This window comes from Pipistrellus hanaki (genome assembly GCF_964339955.1).
Source record: "Pipistrellus hanaki genome assembly, chromosome: 19".
Classification (NCBI taxonomy): Eukaryota; Metazoa; Chordata; class Mammalia; order Chiroptera; family Vespertilionidae; genus Pipistrellus; species Pipistrellus hanaki.
The window spans coordinates 24,916,032-24,936,943 of NC_140521.1; the positions used below are offsets into that span (position 1 = coordinate 24,916,032).

The 20,912-nt window shown below is 41.0% G+C and overlaps 1 protein-coding gene across 3 annotated transcripts; it reads right to left on the minus strand.

The window, feature by feature from the left end:
* Positions 1–928: 928 nt before the first annotated feature.
* SC5D (sterol-C5-desaturase) lies at positions 929–20,912 on the minus strand. Of its 3 annotated transcripts, none has more exons than XM_084868438.1 (5): positions 20,859–20,912; positions 7,997–8,214; positions 6,710–6,842; positions 3,748–3,848; positions 929–1,977 (listed from the first exon to the last, which is right to left on the minus strand). In XM_084868438.1, the coding sequence occupies exons 2-5, from the start codon at positions 8,204–8,206 to the stop codon at positions 1,522–1,524; spliced, it is 900 nt and encodes a 299-aa protein (XP_084724564.1). In that variant the 5' UTR covers positions 8,207–8,214; positions 20,859–20,912; the 3' UTR covers positions 929–1,521. The 3 variants fall into 3 exon arrangements, with proteins under 3 accessions (XP_084724564.1, XP_084724566.1, XP_084724565.1); XM_084868440.1 differs by lacking the exon at positions 20,859–20,912 and adding an exon at positions 20,615–20,828; XM_084868439.1 differs by lacking the exon at positions 20,859–20,912 and adding an exon at positions 20,631–20,768.

Here is a 20,912-nt window from a genome sequence, read left to right on the forward strand (position 1 = left end):
TTTCTGACACAGTTTAATAGTCGTAATCATCTTTTATCGATTTTAAATAGATTTTAAAAGAATGTCTTAGAGAACCATGTTTCTCTATTTGTTACAATACACAACATTTATGAAAATACTAGTTAAATATTTTGCAGAGGAAGTGAGAAAAAGTGAGGGGAGAATAATATTTCAAAACTAATCTTCAGTGTTAGGCCTAAATATTTGGCAATTATTCCTGATTATAGAAAATAACAGATTTGTGACACTGAAATGTCAAAAGTGCAGTACATCTGGCCAAAATGAATGATAGTTCCGCTAGAGACTTGATTTTGCAAAATTAATACAGCATAACCAATGCCATTCATATTTCAAACTGAACCAATTTTATCTTCATGATTTTTGACATAGTTTCTGGATTGTGTTAGAAATTAGAAAATTGTGGCTGAAGATCTTGTTACTTTTCTGTAAATTATATGAAAAAACTTCATATTTTATTACTAATGGTTATTATCTTTAAATGTTGAAGAGTCTTCATGATAATATTTTCATAAAAGGGATACTTTCATTTCATTTTCTTCAGAATACATTGAACAACAAAAAAGTGCATCAACTTAATTTAAAAGTCAGTAGTGTCAAATATATTATTTGGGCATCTAATTTTCTTTCTAATTACCCTAGTTTATCAGCTATTGTTAACCTGTGCCTAATTTAAACTTCATCATAGCTTTGTATGTATAGAAAAATATAACATATATACATATATGTGGTTTGGAAATATATACAGTTCTATGCACCCATGGGGGGGTCTTGGAATGTGTCCCCCACGAATAAGGGGGAAATACTACATATTCCAGTTCATATATTTTATACTATAAAATAGTTTTGAATAAAAACCATCAAAATCTTTAAATAATCTCAGATCTGGGTTAAATCATGATAGGATCAATTATTTTTTTAATTCAAATTTATTTATTCATCAGTAAAATGTATTATTTAACAAGGTCCCTAGAGAATAAGCTTCCTGTGTGTGGGAGGTGGTGATGTAATTACACTGCTTTAATTAAGCCACTGACAAAGCTGCTAATATGCAGAATCAGTATAGTTTCCCACGCTGATGTGTGAACAAATCACACCAAACCCAGAGATACCCATTCCTGAAACGAGGAGCCATCTCATTAGCATTTTGCTGTCATGTGCTACCTTGGTATGTTAAGCACAATGGATTTTTCCTAATGATTATGATAGATTAAGGCAAAAAGACATAATCTAATCCTCCCAATAATTTATTTTCTCTCTTTTAGAAATGGTTATTGAGACGATACGGAGGATCATCGGCTGCCTAGAAAGACACAGGCTGTCCCTTAGACCCACATCAGGAGTTCTGGCGTGAGGCTAAGCTCGTGATGCTCACAGTGTCTTGCCTTGACTCACCATTAGGGTAATTTCTCAGCAGCACCACATGCTGATCTCAAATGATTCTGTCTACCTGCTAGTCTCTTGCTGGATAGGGTATTTTCCGTATTAAAAATACTTAATAACCTACTCAGTCTTTGTAAACTCTCCAAGGAGTGACTTTCCCTCTTGGCGAGCGCTCCCTGCATTGGTGCTGCACTTTTCTTCCTCCATCTTCTTCACATAACTGAGTGGCCCTGTCCCTTCGAAGGAGGAAGGGTTTTTGAAGGAGCCTCCAATCCTATCCCATAATGTGAAGTACTGTCCGTAGTTGTAGTCGAAGAACATATGGTGATCTGTATGATGAGCTGAGCCATTAATAAATGGCCTTAAGATTTGGGGGACACGAAAGTCACCATCATGAATGGAAATTGTCCAGATATTGACCAGGATGTACAGACCCAAGTAAACCACCTTGTGCAGCGGGAAGATGAAAGGATATATGTGGTAAGGCAGACTTTGAAGGAAGCCATCCACAGGGTGAAAAGCATGACTTGCAAAGGGAGTAGTAATCTTCCAGATGTGATGTGGCTTATGGATGTGCTGCAGGAGAAAAGAACACCATTAGCACTCAGCCTGCACCGAGGTCCACACTCAGCTCAGCTCCCATACTCATGCTCTGGAGAAGACTTAACTAAAAACCCTTTCGAAATTAGCAGAATCACTTTATAAAATGTCTTCCTTCTTTACTCTCCAATGAAATTTTAGCACCAACACTCCAAACTCATAAAAAATACAACAAAATATACCTGGTATTTTCATCACTATGGTTACTTAGGTATTTATAATAATTAGAGAAAATTCTTGGAAATAGAGAACTAATTTATAATTGCAAACTGCTGAAATGTATACTATTTTTTTTTTATCACCTCAGCTTGCCCTACATCCCACTATCGGGCACGCCTCATTGCATCCCCCCAAACCGGGGACCCTCATCACGGCTTCTCTCCAGATGCCCAGCCACATTCCAACTGCCAATCTTTAGTATCTAAGTGTCATCTGAGAAGTTTGATAAAAGCGATAACTGAGTACTAGTTCCAAGACTGCATTGGATGAAGTGTAGAGTGGGAGCCAGATATCAATCTTTAAAAAGGACCCAGGTAGTCTGGGGATCCACTTTGAAAATACTGTTAGAATGCAACACTTGCTTTAGGATTTTAGTTAGAACAAGGTATGTGGCAAATCACAATTCAGTCAATAAAATTCCATGTTCTTCCATCTGTATCAGTGGTCAATCTATAATATATATCAGTACAATCAATAGTTCTATTCAACTGGGCAATAAAATCCAGTGAGAACATCAGTTGGGAACCTGGTAACTCCATCCTTCCTACTAGTCCTGATCCCAGCTAGCCTTGCCTGCAGGGCACCGGTCTGGACTAAAGGATCCAGTGAGACTGACCCAGGATCAAGAAACTCAAATTATTTTTGAAGTTTTACACAAGGATCCTGAGTGGTGGGATTCATTGACTAAAACAACAAATCAGGTCAGGCATAGGATTATTTTTTAAAATATATATTTATTGATTGATTTCAGAGAGGAAGGGAGAGGGAGAGAGAGGTAGAAACATCAATGATGAGAAAGAATCATTGACCGGCTGTCTCTTGCATGCCATCTACTGGGGATCAAGCCCGCAACTCCGGCATGTGTCCTTGACTGGAATCTAACCCAGGACCCTTCAGTCCTCAGCCGATGCTCGAGTCTATGCACTGAGCTAAACTGGTTAGGACAGGATTTTTTTTTTTTTTTTTTTTTTTTATAAACCACATCAGATTACTGAACTCAGGCATATTTCTATGTGGTCATTCTACCCTTTAACAAGATTTCTTTTAAAAAAATTATATTTATTTCAGAGAGGAAGGGAGAAGAGAGAGATAGAAAAATCAATAATGAGAGAGACTCATTGATCAGCTGCCTCCTGCACGCCCCCTTTTAGGGATTGAGCCTGCAATCTGGGCACGTGCCTTGACTGGAATTGAACCTGGCACCCTTCAGTCCGCAGGCCGATGCTCTATCCACTGAGCCAAACTGGTTAGGGCGATTTCTGTTTTTTAAAATTACATTTATTGGAGTGACATTGGCTAATTGGGCCATTTAGGTTTCAAGCATACAGTCTGTCACACGTGCTATAGCATGGTGTGCCCGCCACCCAGTCTCAGCATCTCCTATCGTCATGCTTTTGCCCCCTTTACTGTTCTCTATCTCCCCACCCTCAGCCTCCTGGCACCACCATCCTGTTGTCTGTGTCTATGAGATTCAGTTTGACATATATTCATATATACTATTGTTTTCTTTTCCTAAAAACTATCTACCTTATACACAAGTCTATGATGAAGGCCTCTGTGGATCCAGTAGATCAACATGTCAGTGAAAAAGAGGAAGGACAGCACACTAACGATGAGCTGAAACCAGCCTAGAAGAGAGAACAGTGCACAGTGCAATCAACAGTCAGTTTCTAGGATTAACATTATTTTTTACATGTCTAAATGCAAAGAATGAACCTAGACTCAAATATTACAAACTATCAATATCTGTTTTGGCCAATTAAACACTTGATAAATTCATCTCCTTTGACTCTCTGGAATCTGCTCATTTCTTCCTTTTCTTCATGTAAAAACTTGAAAATGCCCCCACCTAAAATCTTTCTTAATTATACTATTAAGCTACTTATGAGACAGAAAAAAAGATATTCCTGAAGCATCAGTATTATTTTAATCTCTGAGAATAATTTTATTTAATAATCTTCTTCATAAATACATGATCTCCCTGGTTAGAATTTTATTTTTTACTAAATACTTCAAACTGAGCATTTACTCCATAACCCAGCCCTTTCTGATTTTTCCGACCTCACCTATTCCTGACCAACCAGGCTGGGTTACTCAGTGTCCTCCCCACATCTTAGAAGGTAAGACTTCCGTTGCTCATGCTTTCCTGTGTGTCCAGCATGCCCTTCCTTTGCTGATTTTCCCTCACAATCCCATCACTTCTCACAGCCTCCTTAAGCCAGGCCTGGTGTGTGATCTCCATTCCCTGCCTTAGCCAACTTGTCCTGACTTAGAATCAGGCCGGGGCTGACCCACCCTTCTTTGTGGAGAAACCTGGGCGAGTCACTAAAATGCTCTGCAAACTCCATTTCCTCACCTACACAGCAGCAAACAACAGAACCGCCTCACAGAACTTACGTAGAATAAAATGAATTAAGACACGTGAAATCTTAAAACTGTAGCTGGTACTTAGTAACTCTCAATAAAGGTTAACTATTCCTACTGTTTAATACTAGACACTAGAAATGTCTCTTGATGGAATAACTTCAAAATTTCACAAAAAGTGAGCTTATTCACTGTAGGACTGTTTATAATAGACAAAAAGAAACATTCTAAAGGTCTAAAAATCAGAGTTCATGTAAATAAACTATGGATATCTACAGAATGAGACACTAATACTATACTACATAATACTAATATTTACAGGCAAAACAATATGGGCATAAATATTGTTAACAGCAAAAAAATTGACCCCAAAGCAGTATGCATAGTGAAGTTTCATTTTTACTCTATCTAATAAAAGAGCAATATGCAAATTAACATCACTCCACATCACCCACAAGCCAGGCCCACCAGCCAATCAGGAGCAAGTATGCAAATTAACCCAATCAAGATGGCTGTGGCCACAGAGTGAGCAGGAGGCTAGGGTTTCCCCAGTAAAGGAGGAAGCCAAGCTTTCTGTACACCCTGGACAGCCTAAGCCTCCACTCAAGGCTGCAAAGTTTCAATTATAGAAGGTAAACAAATCCCCCCAAAATGGCTACAGCCACGGAACAAGCAGGAGGCTTGGCTCCGCTCAAGGCTACAAAGTTTCAGTTATAGAAGATAAATAAATCCCAGATACCAGGGCCCCCACTTGGGTGGCCGGGGGGTGTGGCCTGCAAACCACCACAGGCCCCTCGCCTAGGCTGCCCCATGCCCCAAGGGAACCCCCACCCTGATCCAAGACACCCATCAGGGAAAACCAGCTGGCCCCACCCATGCACCAGGCCTCTCTCCTATCCTATCTAATAAAAGAGTAATATGCAGATTGACCATCACTCCAACACACAAGATGGCTGCCCCCATGTAGTCAAAGATCCTGCCCCCATGTGGACACAAGATGGCTTGCACAAGATGTCCAGCAGGGGAGGGCAGTTGGGAGGAACCAGGCCTGCAAGAGAGGGCAGTTGGGGGCGATCAAGCTTTCAGGGAAGGGCAATTGGGGGAACCCAGGCCTGCAGGGGAGGGCAGGTAGAGGTGACCTGGCCTGCATGGGAGGGCAGTTAGGGGCAAACAGGCTGGCAGGGTAGCAGTTAGGCATCAATCAGGCTGGCAGGGGAGTGGTTAGGGGTGATCAGGCTGGCAGGCAGAAGTGATTAGGGGCAATCAGGAAAGCAGACAGGCAAGCAGTTGGGAGCCAGCAGTCCTGGATTGTGAGAGGGATGTCTGATTGCTCATTTAGGCCTAATCCTACGAGTATCAGGCCTAAATGGGAAGTTGGACATCCCTCAAGAGTTCCCAGATTGGAGAGGGTGCAGGCTGGGCTGAGGGACATCCCCCCTACCCGCCCCCCCCCGCCCCCCCGGCCCCATGCATAAATTTCGTGCACCTGGCCTCTAGTAATATAAATAATTAAGTATACAAGGCATAGAGGGTATATGTCAGAAGATTTACAGTTTCTAGTAGAAAAATAATTGATTTTTTAAAATCTGTATTTTCTGGTTTTTTGTAATTGTCATGTAATATCTGAGTTATTATTTTTTAGAAGTTTGAATTCAACACAGGGGATCAAATACAAAGGCTTATATATCTGATCATGCCAATCTTTCCCCAGGCATAATTTCATCTAGAAAACAGATTTAAATTGACAGATAAACTTAAATAAATGCACATTATGAGACAAGACATAAATGCATAAAATAAAATATTAACAAATATTAAGAACTAAGAAATTTCTAATTATTTATATTTTTATTGATTTCAGAGAGGAAGGGAGAGGGAGAGATAGAAATATCAATGATGAGAGAGAATCATTGATCGGCTGGCTCCTGCACATCCCCTGCTGGAATCAAGCCCACAATCTGGGCATGTGCCCTTGACCAGAACTGAGCCTGGAACCTTCAGTCCACAGGCTGACACTCTACCCACTGAACCAAACTGGCCAGGGCTTCCTAATTATTTTAAAGGAGGCAGAGGCAGATTAGGTTCTTTAGAAGCACCAGCGTGGGCTGACCAGTTTTTCACTTACCACTCGGAAAGCCTCCTATGTCATCGTACAGCTTGCTATAACCTCGCAGCTCCAGCAGGAACAGCATGACCGTGGGAATGCTCATCCACGGCAATGCCCGGACCGTGAACATGATCTCTCGATAGACCTGGTTCTGAAAATGACAATTCCAATGCTTAAAAACCACTGCTCATTGGGCAACACTAACACAGGGCTGTGTGGGGTTGGATTTTTAGAATTGCATATATTAATATATTTTTACTGATTTTTTGAGAGAGAAAGGGAGAGGGATAATAGAAACATTGATGAGAGAAACATCTTGTATGCTCCCCACTGGGGATTGAGCCTAGCTGGGGCATGTTCCCTGATGGGGAATCGAACCACGACCTCTTGGTTCCTAGGCAGACACTCAACTACTGAGCAACACCCGCCAGCCTAGAAGCTAATTCCCAAAATGTTTCTATTAAAATGTTAATATGTGGGGATGGGTATGTAAGAAATTCCTTTTGTACTGAGCAAAAACAATAAATATTTTAAATTCTTGAGCTTATTTTCCTTCCACCAAAATCTGTACTCGAAATTTTATTTCTTTCATAATTAACTTCCAACCATAATCCTCTTTTTCCTCAGTTTTTGGAGACTTGTATTTGAGATTTGTATTTGACAAATACAAGTAACTGAAACAAAAGTGATTATAAATTAATCTAAAATGACTATGTTCAGATCCTCTAAAGACAAATATACATAGCAAATTTTATTTCAGTTGTGAGTCAAATATAAAAATAACTACACAAATGTGTGCATTTATTATCACTATTAGCAGAAAAATTATTTTTAAAATTTTTTTTTATTGACTTCAGAGAGGAAGGGAGAGGGAGAGTGAGAGAAACATCAATAATGAGAGAAATCACTGACTGGCTGCCTCCTGCACACTCCCTTCTGGGGATGAATCCTGAAACCCCTGCATGTGCCCTGGACTAGAACTGAACCCAGACCCTCAGTCCACAAGCCGATGTGCTATCCAGTGAGCCAAACCCGCTCTAAAGAAACTCTTTGTAACTGAAGTTACAAAGTACCAGGCTTTTAGTTAAAAAAAAAAAAAGAAAAAAAGTTGGACTCATTATTTGTTTACATTAAGGAAGGAGAGGTGGGATCAGCCCTACCAAGAACATATAACCCATCTGGGGCTGGTTTCAAAAACTTTCCTTAATGCTTATAACCAATTTAATCTGAACAGCTTACATGTTCATCATATAGGGTTTTCTTTTTACTGTAATAGTAGTAAAAATAGGAAAGAAAATCACTTACCTTTAAAAATTGTGGATGTTTCATTAAAGAGTGATCAAAGATAAAGTAATAGCTGAGCGTGGCAAAGAGAAAATAAAGGATATAAGCCCCAAGATTCGTTACAATGAGGAGACTGAGAGTCTGTCGAAAGAAGCTGTCCTCCGGCCACGTGGCTGGATAGACGTAGGGCGTGAAGACATAGCGGTCTGCAGCTCCGAGGACGAGATCCATGGCGGCACCTGCAGGAGAAACACGCGCAGCAGTTACACGCTGACACTTCTCAAAGCGGCGTCTTCAGAAGAGTGCCCGAGGCCCTGCTTACTGAGCATGGGGAGGTCTGTGCCCAGCGGAGCCCCAGGAATGGCTCTTAGAGCCAGAGGGACCTGAAGTCCCATCTCTAGACCAACCTCTTCACACTGTAGAGGGGGCACCAAGGCTGTTAGAGAGCCGAGACCAGTGAGTTTTCTCTAAAGGTTAGCATGTCCAGGGGCAAATGTCGATCCAATTCCTTTTCAGTGTTCTTTCCTACTATGCCAAGGGCAGCACGGCAAGTAGTAAAGATGTGGAACGTCAGGAACTAGGTACCCAAGCAAATGGTTTCCTCTTTAAGCTACAAGTTTTAGCAGCTGCTCTCTCCTAAAAAAAAACCAGCCAACAAAACAAACAAACAAAACCCTCCCATTTCAGAGATTTTTGCTCCAGTGCTGAAACTTAGTTACCTAAAGGGTATCTATGTTGCTACCACAAGCATAGAAGTCAGGCACTACCTGTTCTTATGAGACAGAAAAGGCCGCTCTCACTGACAGACAAAGGCAGACATATTCTTCACGGGAAGAATGAGAACACACTCATTCCTCCCATCACTGAGCAATGCTCTAGGTTACGGGCTAGGACACTGGGCCCCGAGTCAAACCCAGAGCTGCTCCTGTGAACAAGCAGCAGCCACCACATCCCAGGCCTCCAGCACACCGCTGCCCGTGTCCACCAAATGGTCCTTATCTGCTACTATTGGACCATATAAATAATACCAATTTATGAAAAAAGTTAAAACCCTTCACAATATTCATATAACTACTTATTTACAGCCTATTTCCCCTACTAGATTCCCCATGGATTCCACACAAGAATGTAGACTTTTTAAAAATCATGCATACACATGTAGTTTAAAATAATCACTATAAAGCGAGATACAGAGAGAAGTGTTGCTTCCATACACATCTCTGTACAGCACGATCATCACCTCACTTCCAGGCCTGTGGGTAAGCATCTTTACTAGTTCCTATAAATCCTTACAATATTTTTAAATGTAAGATCCAACTACAAATTTTTATTTCCTTTCTTTATAAAAAGTGACATATTAGATACACTGACACATTCTTTTCTCGTACAAGGTATTTTGGAGATCTTCTCATCATAATATAAAGACTATCCTCCTGCCAAAACCGGTTTGGCTCAGTGGATAGAGCGTCAGCCTATGGTCTGAAAAGTCCCAGGTTCGATTCCAGTCAAGGGCATGTACCTTGGTTGCGGGCACATCCCCAGGAGGGGGTGTGCAAGAGGCAGCTGATCGATGATTCTCTCTCATCGATGTTTCTAACTCTCTATCCCTCTCTACTCCTCTCTGTAAAAAATCAATAAAATATATTTAAAAAAAAGAATATCCTCCTTCTTGTTTTTAATGAAGTAGCTTTATTAAGATACAATTTATAGGGAATGATTCAAAAGTGTTTTTCTTACAGTGGTGTAACCATCACTATCCAATTTCAGAACCCTTCCATCACCTCCACAGGAAACCGCATTCTCCATGCTGTTGAGCATCATAGATGTGTTACATTGTTTGCCATCCAATTTAAGGAGTCTTGGGCCATAACTTCTTCAAACAACCATTTTATTAGTTTTCTCTCTTCTCTTTTGGGACTGTTACGTGTATGGTGGTACCTTTGATGGCATCCTCCAAGTCTCGAGACTGTTAATTTTTCTTCATTCTTACTTTCTGTTCCTCAGACTGGATAAATCTCAATCACCCTATTTTAAAATTCTTTCTTTGTTCTCTTTGCTCAAATATGATGTTAAGTCTGATGGTTCATTTGAAACTCAAGTTATATTTTCAACTCTTGAATTTTTATTTGGCTCTTTTCTTTCTTTAAAAAAAAAATATTTTATTGATTTTTTTACAGAGAGGAAGAGAGAGGGAAAGAGAGTTAGAAACATCGATCAGCTGCCTCCTGCACACCCCCTACCGGAATCGAACCTGGAACCTTTTAGTCCGCAGGCCGACGCTCTATCCACTGAGCCAAACCAGTTTTGGCTGGTTCTTTTCTTTAAAAAAATAAATTCTATCACTTTATTGATAGTCTCTATTTGCTGGGATATTGTTCTCAGACTTTATTATTTAGATGGTGTTCTTTAAACATATCTGTAGTAGCCAATTTTATTTTATTTATTTTTTAAAATATATTTTATTGATTTTTTTCAGAGAGGAAGGGAGAAGGATAGAAAGCTAGAAACATTGATGAGAGAGAAACCTCGACCTGCTGGCTCTTGCATACCCCCTACAGGGATGTGCCCATAACCAATGTACATGCCCTTGACCGGAATAGAACCTGGTACCTGTCAGACCACAGACTGAGACTCTATCCACTGAGCCAAACCGGTTTCGGCCATAGTAGCCAATTTTAAAGTCTTTCCCCAGGAAATCTGAGCTTTCTTAGAGATTGTTTCAATTGACTGCTTTTTGTGCACATACAGGCCATACTTACCTGTTTCTTTGTGTGTCTCCTAAGGAACATGTTAAATCAATAAAGTGGCAGCTCTGGAAGCCAGATTCCCACGGGCCTTCCTCACGGTTCCATGCTGCTGCTGTTAGTGACTTCTCCAGGCTGCCTGCAGCACGCCTGCATGCTTTGTTGTGTGCAGCTACTCAAGACTTTATTACTAATGAGTGGGCAGACTTTCTTAAATGCTTTAAGCCACCAGCCTTTGTGAGGTGCTGTGTGTGGGGACTTGCTTTCAATGTTCCCGTAGGCAGTTACATCTCCGACGTAGGCTTCACTTCTGCTTGCACAGGCCTGCGAGGTCAGCCAGCAGTGAGAGATCAGGGCCTTCGCCCACCTTTCTCGGATACACAGCCTTCAGTGGAAATCGCTCAAGATCCAACACCATGTCAGAGCTTTGCAGACTCCTATGGACATCCCTCAGGGCTTCCTTGTAAGTGTTTTGTTCTGGCTCTTTTTAGTGCCAACTGTCAAAACTGTCTCACAAAACTACGAAGTGAAGCGATCGCCGCTTGACAAAACCGTTAGAACAGCTTTTCAGGGCGGCCAGAGGCCAGAGTGAAATTCTCTGGGCTGGGGCTTCAGGGGAACTGCAAGCCTGTCCTGTCCCCTCCAGGGCTGCTCCGCGGCAGTGCGCCACGGTTCCTACAGCTGCAAGGCTCACTTTCCAGGCTCCCACGCAGCTGGGAAAGAGGCCAGAATAAGGAAAGCTAAAATGCCACAAAGCTTCCTGTTCTTTCTGTGTCTCAGTCATTTTTCTAGAACAAACCTTCCTAGAATTATTGTAAATCTTTAATTCCCAGAGTTCTACAAAAATTGATCTTGGCAACTTTTGTCAGTATTTTGTTGCTTTTATAAAAAAGCAGACTTTCAGAGGAAGGACTTACTCTGCTATTCTGGAAGTCACCATCTCCTTTTTTGTGGCACAAGGCTACTATTTTTTTTTTTTCTTCATAAAACATTTGGTTTCAGATGTATTTTGCAATTCAGAATTTCTAGATTTTTTTCCAAGGTAAAAACATCTCCCTACCAGTAAACACAAATATTTGTTAAGAAAAATGTATGAATATTTACATCAAGTAGATGTACACTGCAAACAGTATAATAATTTATATAGTAACTATATGTAGTAATAAGCAAATATAGAATTATATAGACTAAAACAGTTCTTTGTTACTTCTATTTTTAAAGGAAAATATTCGGTAAACTTTCAAATACATTTCAAAGTTAAATAACTGCATATATACGTGTGTGTGTGTGTGTATGTAATACACTTTCATTAAATCTGGTAGTTGGAGGATCTTGTAGAGAAGGTCCATGGTTGGAATTAGACATTGATGACGGGCCAGGATCAGGAATCTTGAGTGATAAAGCAACACTACTCAAGATGGCCTCTTGGAGATTTCATGTTTCTGCCCCACCAACGCTGTTTACTTGCCACCAGATGCCTTCAGCAACTTTTCCATTTGTATTCACCGATAGCCGTCATCGCAGTCAGGACTATCTTCATGCTTGTTTAACCACCTTTCTGGAGTTTTCCCACCGGCCAAGAATGCGTAACAAGCATTGCAATCCACGCCCAGCATTTCTTCCCTGTCAGATTCTGCTGACTTATTATGGTCTGGCTGTTAAATACCTGGTGTACGTAATGGAGTCGGGTGTCATCTTCTCAGTGGGGATACAAAATGGTGCAAAATCTTTATTTGCAGGTTCATTTCCAAACCTTACTGTCACTACAGGGCTAAGTATTTACTAATGCAGGTTTATCAACATCATTTTAAGCATTAGCAACCTGGAAAACAAGATCTTTAAGACTGACTTTTTTTTATACCGGTATTCTAGATTTTTTTTTTTCCTTTTTATTAAATTTATTGGGGTGGCACTGGTTAACAAAATTGTACAGGTATCAGGTGCACAGTTCCACAGCACATCATGTGTATACTGTGTGCTAACCACCGCCAGTATACTCAATGGGCAAAAACTAAAACCTTTTCCCCTAAGAACAGGAACAAGACAGGGAATCCCACTCTCACCACTCCTGTTTGATGTACTACTGGAAGTATTAGCCATTGCAATTAGACAAGAAGAAATAAAAGGCATCCATTTTCCTCTGTACTGTCCTCCCCTCCGTGGGGGAACCTTCCCCTACAATCACCACTGTTGTCTATGTCCATGGGTTCTTTTATTCTCTTTTGCTCAATCCCTCTATGTACCTCCCCTCAGCCCACTTTCCCCAATAGCTATCCGCCCATTTTCTATCTATAATATGAGTCTGTTTGTTTATTAGATTCATATGGTATTTGTCTTTCTCTAATTGATTTATTTCACTGAGCCAAATGCTCTCCATGTCTGTCTATCCAGTCTTTTTTTATGGCCGAGTAGTATTCCATTGTATAAATGTACCACAGATTTTTTTTTTATCCAATTATCTACCAATGGGCATGTGGGCTACGTCCAAATCTTGGCCATGCTGCAATGAACATAGGGGTGCATATATTCTTTCAAATTAGTGTTTCAGGATTCTTTGGATAAATTCCCAGAAGTGGAATTGTTGGGTCCATAGGAAGCTTTTTATTTTTAATTGAATTTATTGGGGTAATATTGGTCTGTAAAAACATGAAGATTTCAAGTTACAACTCAATAAAACATCATCTGTACACTGCATTGTGCGCCCATTCTCCTAAGCAAGTCTCTTTCCTTCCCCATTTCCCACCTTTGCCCACTTCTACCTAGCCCCCACCGGCCTTTCCCTCTAGTTATCGCCACGCTGTTATCTGCATCTCTGTGTTATGTATATATGAGGTTTGTGTGTTTTTGTTTTGTTTTGGTTTGTTTGTTTGTTTTTTTGCTAATTTGTAGGTCTCTTTTAACTACTGCAGGCACTACAAACACTTATTTTTCCCAGAGTGTAACCCACCATGGTATAAAGGCTGTATTTCAGTCACAGTAGGTGGAAAGTAAATGGAAAAAAATATTATTTTAACAAAAAGTTGAGGAGAATGCACTAAAGAGCTGTCTAGGATGTGTTACTGAATCAGCCCAAAGATTTTGGCATAAAGATGCCTAGGAATTTTGTGAGACTCATTCAAACACTTTTGAATGGTGGTGGCTTTTTCTTTCACTGCCAACTTTATTTTTGCGTGTCTGAAGCACTGGTGTTGCTCATGGAGTCTGAAGTATTTTCTGGAATGCAAATCAAATGCAGAACTATTTCATCATCATTGAAAATTTATTCAGCATTCAGGTTTCCATCAGCTATTATCTTAGCAAATTCTGGCTCCCAACTGCTCGCCTGCCTGCCTTCCTGATTGCCCCTAACTGGTCTGCCTGCCAGCCTGATCACCCCCTAACCACTGCCCTGCCAGCCTGATTGATGGCTAACTGCTCCCCTGTCAGCCTGTTTGCCCCCAACTTCCCTCCTCTGCTGGCCTGGTCACCCCTAACTGCCCGCCCCTGCAGAATTTATCACCTCCAACTGCCCTTCCTTGCAGGGCTGGTCCCTCTTAACTTCCCTCCCTTGGAGGCCTGGTGCCTTCCAACTGCCCTTCCCTGCTGGCCATCTTGTGGTGCCGCCTTGTGTCCTCATGGGGGCAGCTATTGTGTGTTGGAGTGATCGTCAATCTGCATATTACTCTTTTATTACATAGGAGAGAGGTGAATGGGTGGGGGCCAGTTGGTTTGTCCTGAAGGGTGTCCTGGATCAGGGTGGGGGCTCCCTTGGGGCATGAGGCAGCCTGAGCGAGAGGCCTGTGGTGGTTTGCAGGCTGGCAATGCCCCCCATCAACCCAAGTGGAGGCCATGGTACCTGGAATTTATTTACCTCCTACAATTAAAACTTTGCAGCCTGGAGTGGAGCCAAGCCTCCTTACCGTTCTGTGGCTGCTGACATTTCTGCTTGGATTTGTTTACCTTCTATAATTGAAACATTGTAGCCTTGAGTAGAGGCTTAGGACAACAAGGGCAGGCAGAAAGCTTGGCTTCTTCTGTTTCCAGAGAAACCCAAGCCTCCCTCCTGCTCTCTGTGGCAGCAGCCATCTTGGTTGGGTTTATTTGCATACTCACTTTGATTGGCTTATGGGTGTAGCATAGTGATGGTTAATTTGCATATTACTCTTCTATTAGCTAGGGTTGATTTTAATTTTCTTATTTTCATTTTTTGCATCTTTTACTTAAGCAACTATTTTTTTCCTTTTTTCCTCACTTGATTTTACCTTTTTAATTATTATTTTTAATCAGCATTATTACTACTACTATTTTACGTTTTTTTTTTAAAGTCTCATTTTATTTTCTCTTTATTTTACTTTGGCATTAGTGTTCTACATTCTATTTTCATCTTTCCTTTAGCATCGTTTTACCCTATCTCAACTCTTCCTTTATGCCATCACTCTCTTCTTAACCTTTCCCCTTTTGGTGTCCTGTTTATCTTAACCCCTTCCTGCTTTAGATTTTCCCATTCTTTCTGTTTACCCCCTGTTAAAATTTCACCTTACTTATATATCTAACCTCTAATCCCCTGCTCCAAATCCATACACACCTCTCCCTTCGCTGTCTTAATTATCAAAAATATTGTTTTTTTCTATGTCCTCTTATTGTTGTTTGCTTGAATATTGATTATATCGAATTTTTATGTTTTGATGAGATTGTTTTGCTTATTCTTTTTTTGTTTGTTTGCTTGCTTTTTTTTTTTTTTTTTTTTTAAACTTCTGTTTTCTCTTTACTCGCTTGATATTAGTTGGCATTGTAGTTTGTATTAATCTCCAGGTTCTTGTTGCTGGCATTTGCTGGGATTAGTGGTAGTTCTGTTGGAGTTTTCTCCCCATATATATATAATTTGTTCCCCTTTTGTCTCTTAGTCTCGTTCTTGCCTGTCTTATTTTTTTTCCTTTTCCCGATTTCATTTTGACATCCTTTATTTTCTTTCTTTGTGTCAAAATGAAATCGGGAAAAGGGAAAAAAAAAAATGAGATGCAAGAATGAGACTAAGAGACAAAAGGGGAACAAACAACATAATAAGAGCATATATGATAAACCCAGAGCAAACATCATACTCAATGGGCAAAAACTAAAACCATTTCCCCTAAGAACAGGAACAAGACAGGGAATCCCACTCTCACCACTTCTATTTGATGTACTACTGGAAGTATTAGCCATTGCAATTAGACAAGAAGAAGAAATAAAAGGCATCCAAATTGGAAAAGAAGAAGTAAAGCTGTCCTTATTTGCAGACGACATGATATTGTACATAAAAAACCCGAAAGAGTCCATCAAAAAACTAATAGACTTAATAAATGAATTTGGCAATGTAGCAGGATACAAAAACAATGCCAAGAAATCTATGGCCTTTCTATACACCAATACTGAACTTACAGAAAGAGAGACTAAAAAAGCAATCCATTGACTATCACACCAAAAAAAAAAAAAAAAAAAAGAGATAGAGGAAGATGTAAAAAGATGGAAGAACATACTGTGTTCATGGTTTGATAGAATCAACATCATTAAAATGTCCATACCACACAAAGCAATCACACAATGCACTACCCATTAGAATACCAACGGTATATTTCACAGACCTAGAGAGAACTCTCCAAAAAATCATCTGGAATAGAAAAAGACCCTGAATAGCCACAGCAATCCTGAGAAAGTAGAATAAAATAGGAGGGATTTCAATACCAGATTTCAAGCTGTATTACAAAGCCAGTGTTCTCAAAACAGCATGGTACTTGCACAAGAACAGACATACAGATTAATGGACTAGAATAGAGAACCCAGATATCGACCCAAACCACTATGTTCAATTAATATTTAACAAAGGAGGCATGAACGTACAATGGAGTTAAGACAGTCTCTTCAATAAATGGTGTAGGAAAAATTGGACAGATACATGCAAAAAAATGAAACTAGATCACCAATTTACACCATACACAAAAATAAACTCAAAATGGATACAGGACTTAAGCATAAGACAGGAAACCATAAAAATACTAGAGGAATCCACAGGCAGCAAAATCTCAGACATATGCTGAAAGAACTTCTTCACTGATACTGTCCCTAGGGTAATGGAAGCTAAAGAGAAAATAAACAAATGGGACTACATAAAAATTAAAAGGTTTTTTTACAGCAACAAAACAACAAGAAAGTCCACTGTATGGGAGAACATATTTGCAAATGTTATCACTGATAAAGGTTTCATCTACAATATCTACAGGCAGCTTATACAACTTAATAAAAGGAAGATAAATGATCCAATTAACAAATGGGCAATGGACCTAAATAGAATCTTTTCAAAAGAAAACAGAAGGAAGGCCAAGAGACACATGAAAACATGCTCAAAGTCACTAATTATCCAAGAGATGCAAATCAAAATGACAATGCGATACCATCTCACACCTGTCAGAATGGCTATCATCAACAAATCAGCAAATGACAAGTGCTGGTGAGGATGCGGAGAAAAAGGAGCCCTCCCGCCCTGCTGGTGGGAATGCAGACTGGTGCAGCCACTGTGGAGAACAGTATGGAGTTTCCTCAAAAAACTAAAAATGGAACTGCCATTTGACCCAGTAATCCCACTACTTGGAATATATCCTAAGAAACTAGAAACACCAATCAGAAAGGATATATGCACCCCTACGTTCATAGCAGCACAATTTACAATAGCTAAGATTTGGAAACAGCTTTGCTGGGTTGAGTAATCTTGGTAATAGGTTCTTGTTATTCATCACTCTGAATATTTGCCACTCCCTTCTGGCCGTACAGTTTCTGTTGAGCAATCAGCAGACAATCCGTATGGGCACTCCCTTGTAGGTAACTAACTGCTTTTCTCCTGCTGCTTTTAAAATTCTGTCTTTTGCCCTTGGCATTTTAATTATATGTCTTGGCGTGGTCCTCTTTGGATTCCTCTTGTTTGGGGTTTTCTGGACTTGTAAGTCTATTTCTTTCACCAGGTAGAGGAAGTTTTCTGTCTTTATTTTTCAAATAGGTTTTCAATATATTGCAGTCTCTCTTATTTTTTTAAAATATATTTTATTGACTTTTTACAGAGAGGAAGGGAGAGAGATGGAGAGTTAGAAACATTGTTGAGAGAGGAACATTGTTCAGCTGCCTCCTGCACACCCCCTACTGGGTATGTGCCCACAACCAAGGTACATACCATTGATGGGAATTGAACCTGGACCCTTGAGTCCGTAGGTGGACGCTCTATCCACTGAGTCAAACTGGTTAGGGCAGTTGTTGTGTATTTTAGTTGTAATTTTGGTGTGGTTGTGGGAGGCAGCAAGTACAGGTGTAGGTATGTATGGCATAGGTAAACACCTGTACTTGGTTCTCCTTGCCTATTTATTTTTCATTTGTCTTATGAGTGAGGTTGAACTAATTTTATCTATTTAGAATAATTTGTATTTTTCTCTGCAAATCATGTGTTTAGGTCCATTGCCCATTTTCACACTGGGTTTTTATTCTCTTAAAATTAAATTCTAAAAGCTCTTTTTGTATTGGGGTGTAGCCCCTTGTTTGTGATATGAGCTGCACACATTTTTTTCTCCCTTTGTCAGTGAAAGAAAATTTTAATTCATTAATACCAAATGGAAGATATTGACATATATCCTTCATCACACATTGTTAATTCATTCAATAATTAAGTATCAAACACTGCATTAGGTAATGAGCACAGAAAGATTAAGATGAAATTAAACTTTTCATACATTTTAATTACACAAACCTGTCTACATAAGTAAAAACAGGTAAACTAAATTGTCAATTTTTTTATATATGCATTTGAAAAACCTAGTTTATTATATAACGGATTTTCAGCTTTAAAGGACACCCCTCACCTGAATCAATCTGTTATACTGAGGTTTTACCAGATGGTAAACCAGTGCCTGGATGGGAGGGAAAAGGGCCTCAGTCAATCTACAGGCAGTTTTCAGAATTTTGGTTTCAATTCATTCTATTTGTTGAATGTTGTAAGTAGACATTTATGAATATATTGCTGTAATTTCTTACATCGAATATAAAATCTTCTGAAATCAGCAGCAACATGATTGCAAAACTGCAACTCCATTTTTAAGTTTAGATTCAAATTCACATCTATAAAGTGGTGACAACATATCCGCATTATAGACTGTTTAAGGTTTAAAAACTAAGAACACAGTTTTGAGGCATCATCTGATACACAAAAAATAGTCAATTTATAAGGAGCTATTATTACTACTGTAACAGAAGTCACAGATGTGTTAAAACTATCTCAACCAACTAAAAAAATAAGGTGCTAATTGATTGATTTTAACCAAGTTCTACTGCCTCTGTTACTCTCAACTCTGTATCGCTTTAACTTTTTAAATTCTCAGTGACTACAAGCTCATATAATTTTAAGGGGCTGACCTCAGGGCCTCTACAAACCCAAAGGTAAGGACCTCTGCCAGAAGTACAAGCTTACAATAAACATTATTTTACTTTTGCCAAAACAAAGAAATCTTTTCTTAAAATATAATTATCAATATAAAACACAATTAAGCTTAGAATGACTGAGTCTACCATTACCATTTTGCTTTATCTTAAAAGCATAGTTAATAGCTAACGCTTATTAAGAACCAAGTATTATTTAAAGCACTTTTATGTATTCCGTTGCTTAATTCTCATAACCTCATTTCTCACAGCCGTAATAATATTTAAAGCCCTAGTAATATTTAATATTATGTATTCCATTGTTTAATTATTGTAACCCATTTCTCAATTCTATACCCCCTTTTATAGACGGGAAACTGATATCAGGAGTATCTAAATGACTTGTTCAAAAACAAGCAGCTGCTGAGATATATATTCCAGAGTCTGTCCACTTAGCTATTCCATCATATTATCTCTCATACTATACATGCAGATGGGAAATTGAGATTCTATGTTAATTACAATACACGATAGATGGAAAAGCACTCTTTAAAGGTAAAGGGTCATGCACTTGTTGCTGGTAGTGACTTACCATTACAAAGTTATGGGGGAAAGGAAAGGAAGGTGCTTTCCTTTTCAGGTAAACTACCAGGTTTTGGCTAAACAAACCCAGCTACCAAAACTTTCACTTCGGAAACTTTATCTGACAACCGAGGTAATATGGTCCTCTATACAATCTCCACAGAGTGCTAGTGGCAGGTTTTTCCTTCCGGGGTGCTATCGTAATAGATTATACCTTCGAATCTTCTCAAACTGTGTTTGAGAAACTAGGAAACATCCTAGTTTCCTGTACTAACCGGTCCGTGGAGAAGGCAGATACCTGCTCTTCAGCCTGAGCCTTGCCCTTAGGAAACCATCAGAAGACATGTCTCCGGGAACAGAGGACACCCGCCTCACGGCGCAGCATGTGCCCCCGGGACAGACTCCCTTGGGGAAGGGGCCCACAGCAACCCCCCAAATGTTTCCTTCTCTTCAGCCCGGGCTTCCCGGTGCCCAAAGACCTGCTACAGCCGGGCAGCGACCCCCCTGGCTTCTGCCCCCCTGCTGGCCTCTGACCCCCCACTGGCCTCTGTCCCCCCCCCCACTGGCCTCTGCTCCCCTCCCCCCCCCCACTGTGGCTTCTGTCCCCCTAGCCTCTGATCCCCCCACTGGCCTCTGATCCCCCATTGGCCTCTGTTCCCCCCCCCCCCCCACTGGCCTCTGCACCCCCACTGGCCTCTGCTCCCCCACTGGCCTCTGTCCCCCCCCACACACTGGCCTCTGCCCCCCCACTGGTCTCTGCTCCCCCCACCACTGGCCTCTGACCCCCCACTGGCTTCTGTCCCCCTGGCCTCCGATCCCCCACTGGCCTCTGCCTCCTGCCCCGAGCCGGGCCAGCAGCCCCCCCCTCCCCGGCCCCCGGCCTGTTTCCGGGGTGCCGGCTCACCTGCGGCTGCGCTGACCGGGAAGCACAGGGACAGTTGGGGAACCACAGGGCCAAGTGCCCGCGGACGACGCGGAGCCGTCTGGTCACTTTCGCCTCCGCCCCCAGGACCGCCAGGTGTCCGCCCCCGGAGGCGCCACCAGAGCCGCGCCCGGCCGAGAAGGGCAGGTGCCCGCCTCCCACCCGGGCGCCTCCCGCCTGGGCGCCGCCCGCTCCGCTCCCGCCTCTGCTCCCGCCGCCGCCCTACCTGTGCGGGGCCGCGGCTGGACTGCTGCGCGTCCGGCGGCGGGTCCGCGTCCGG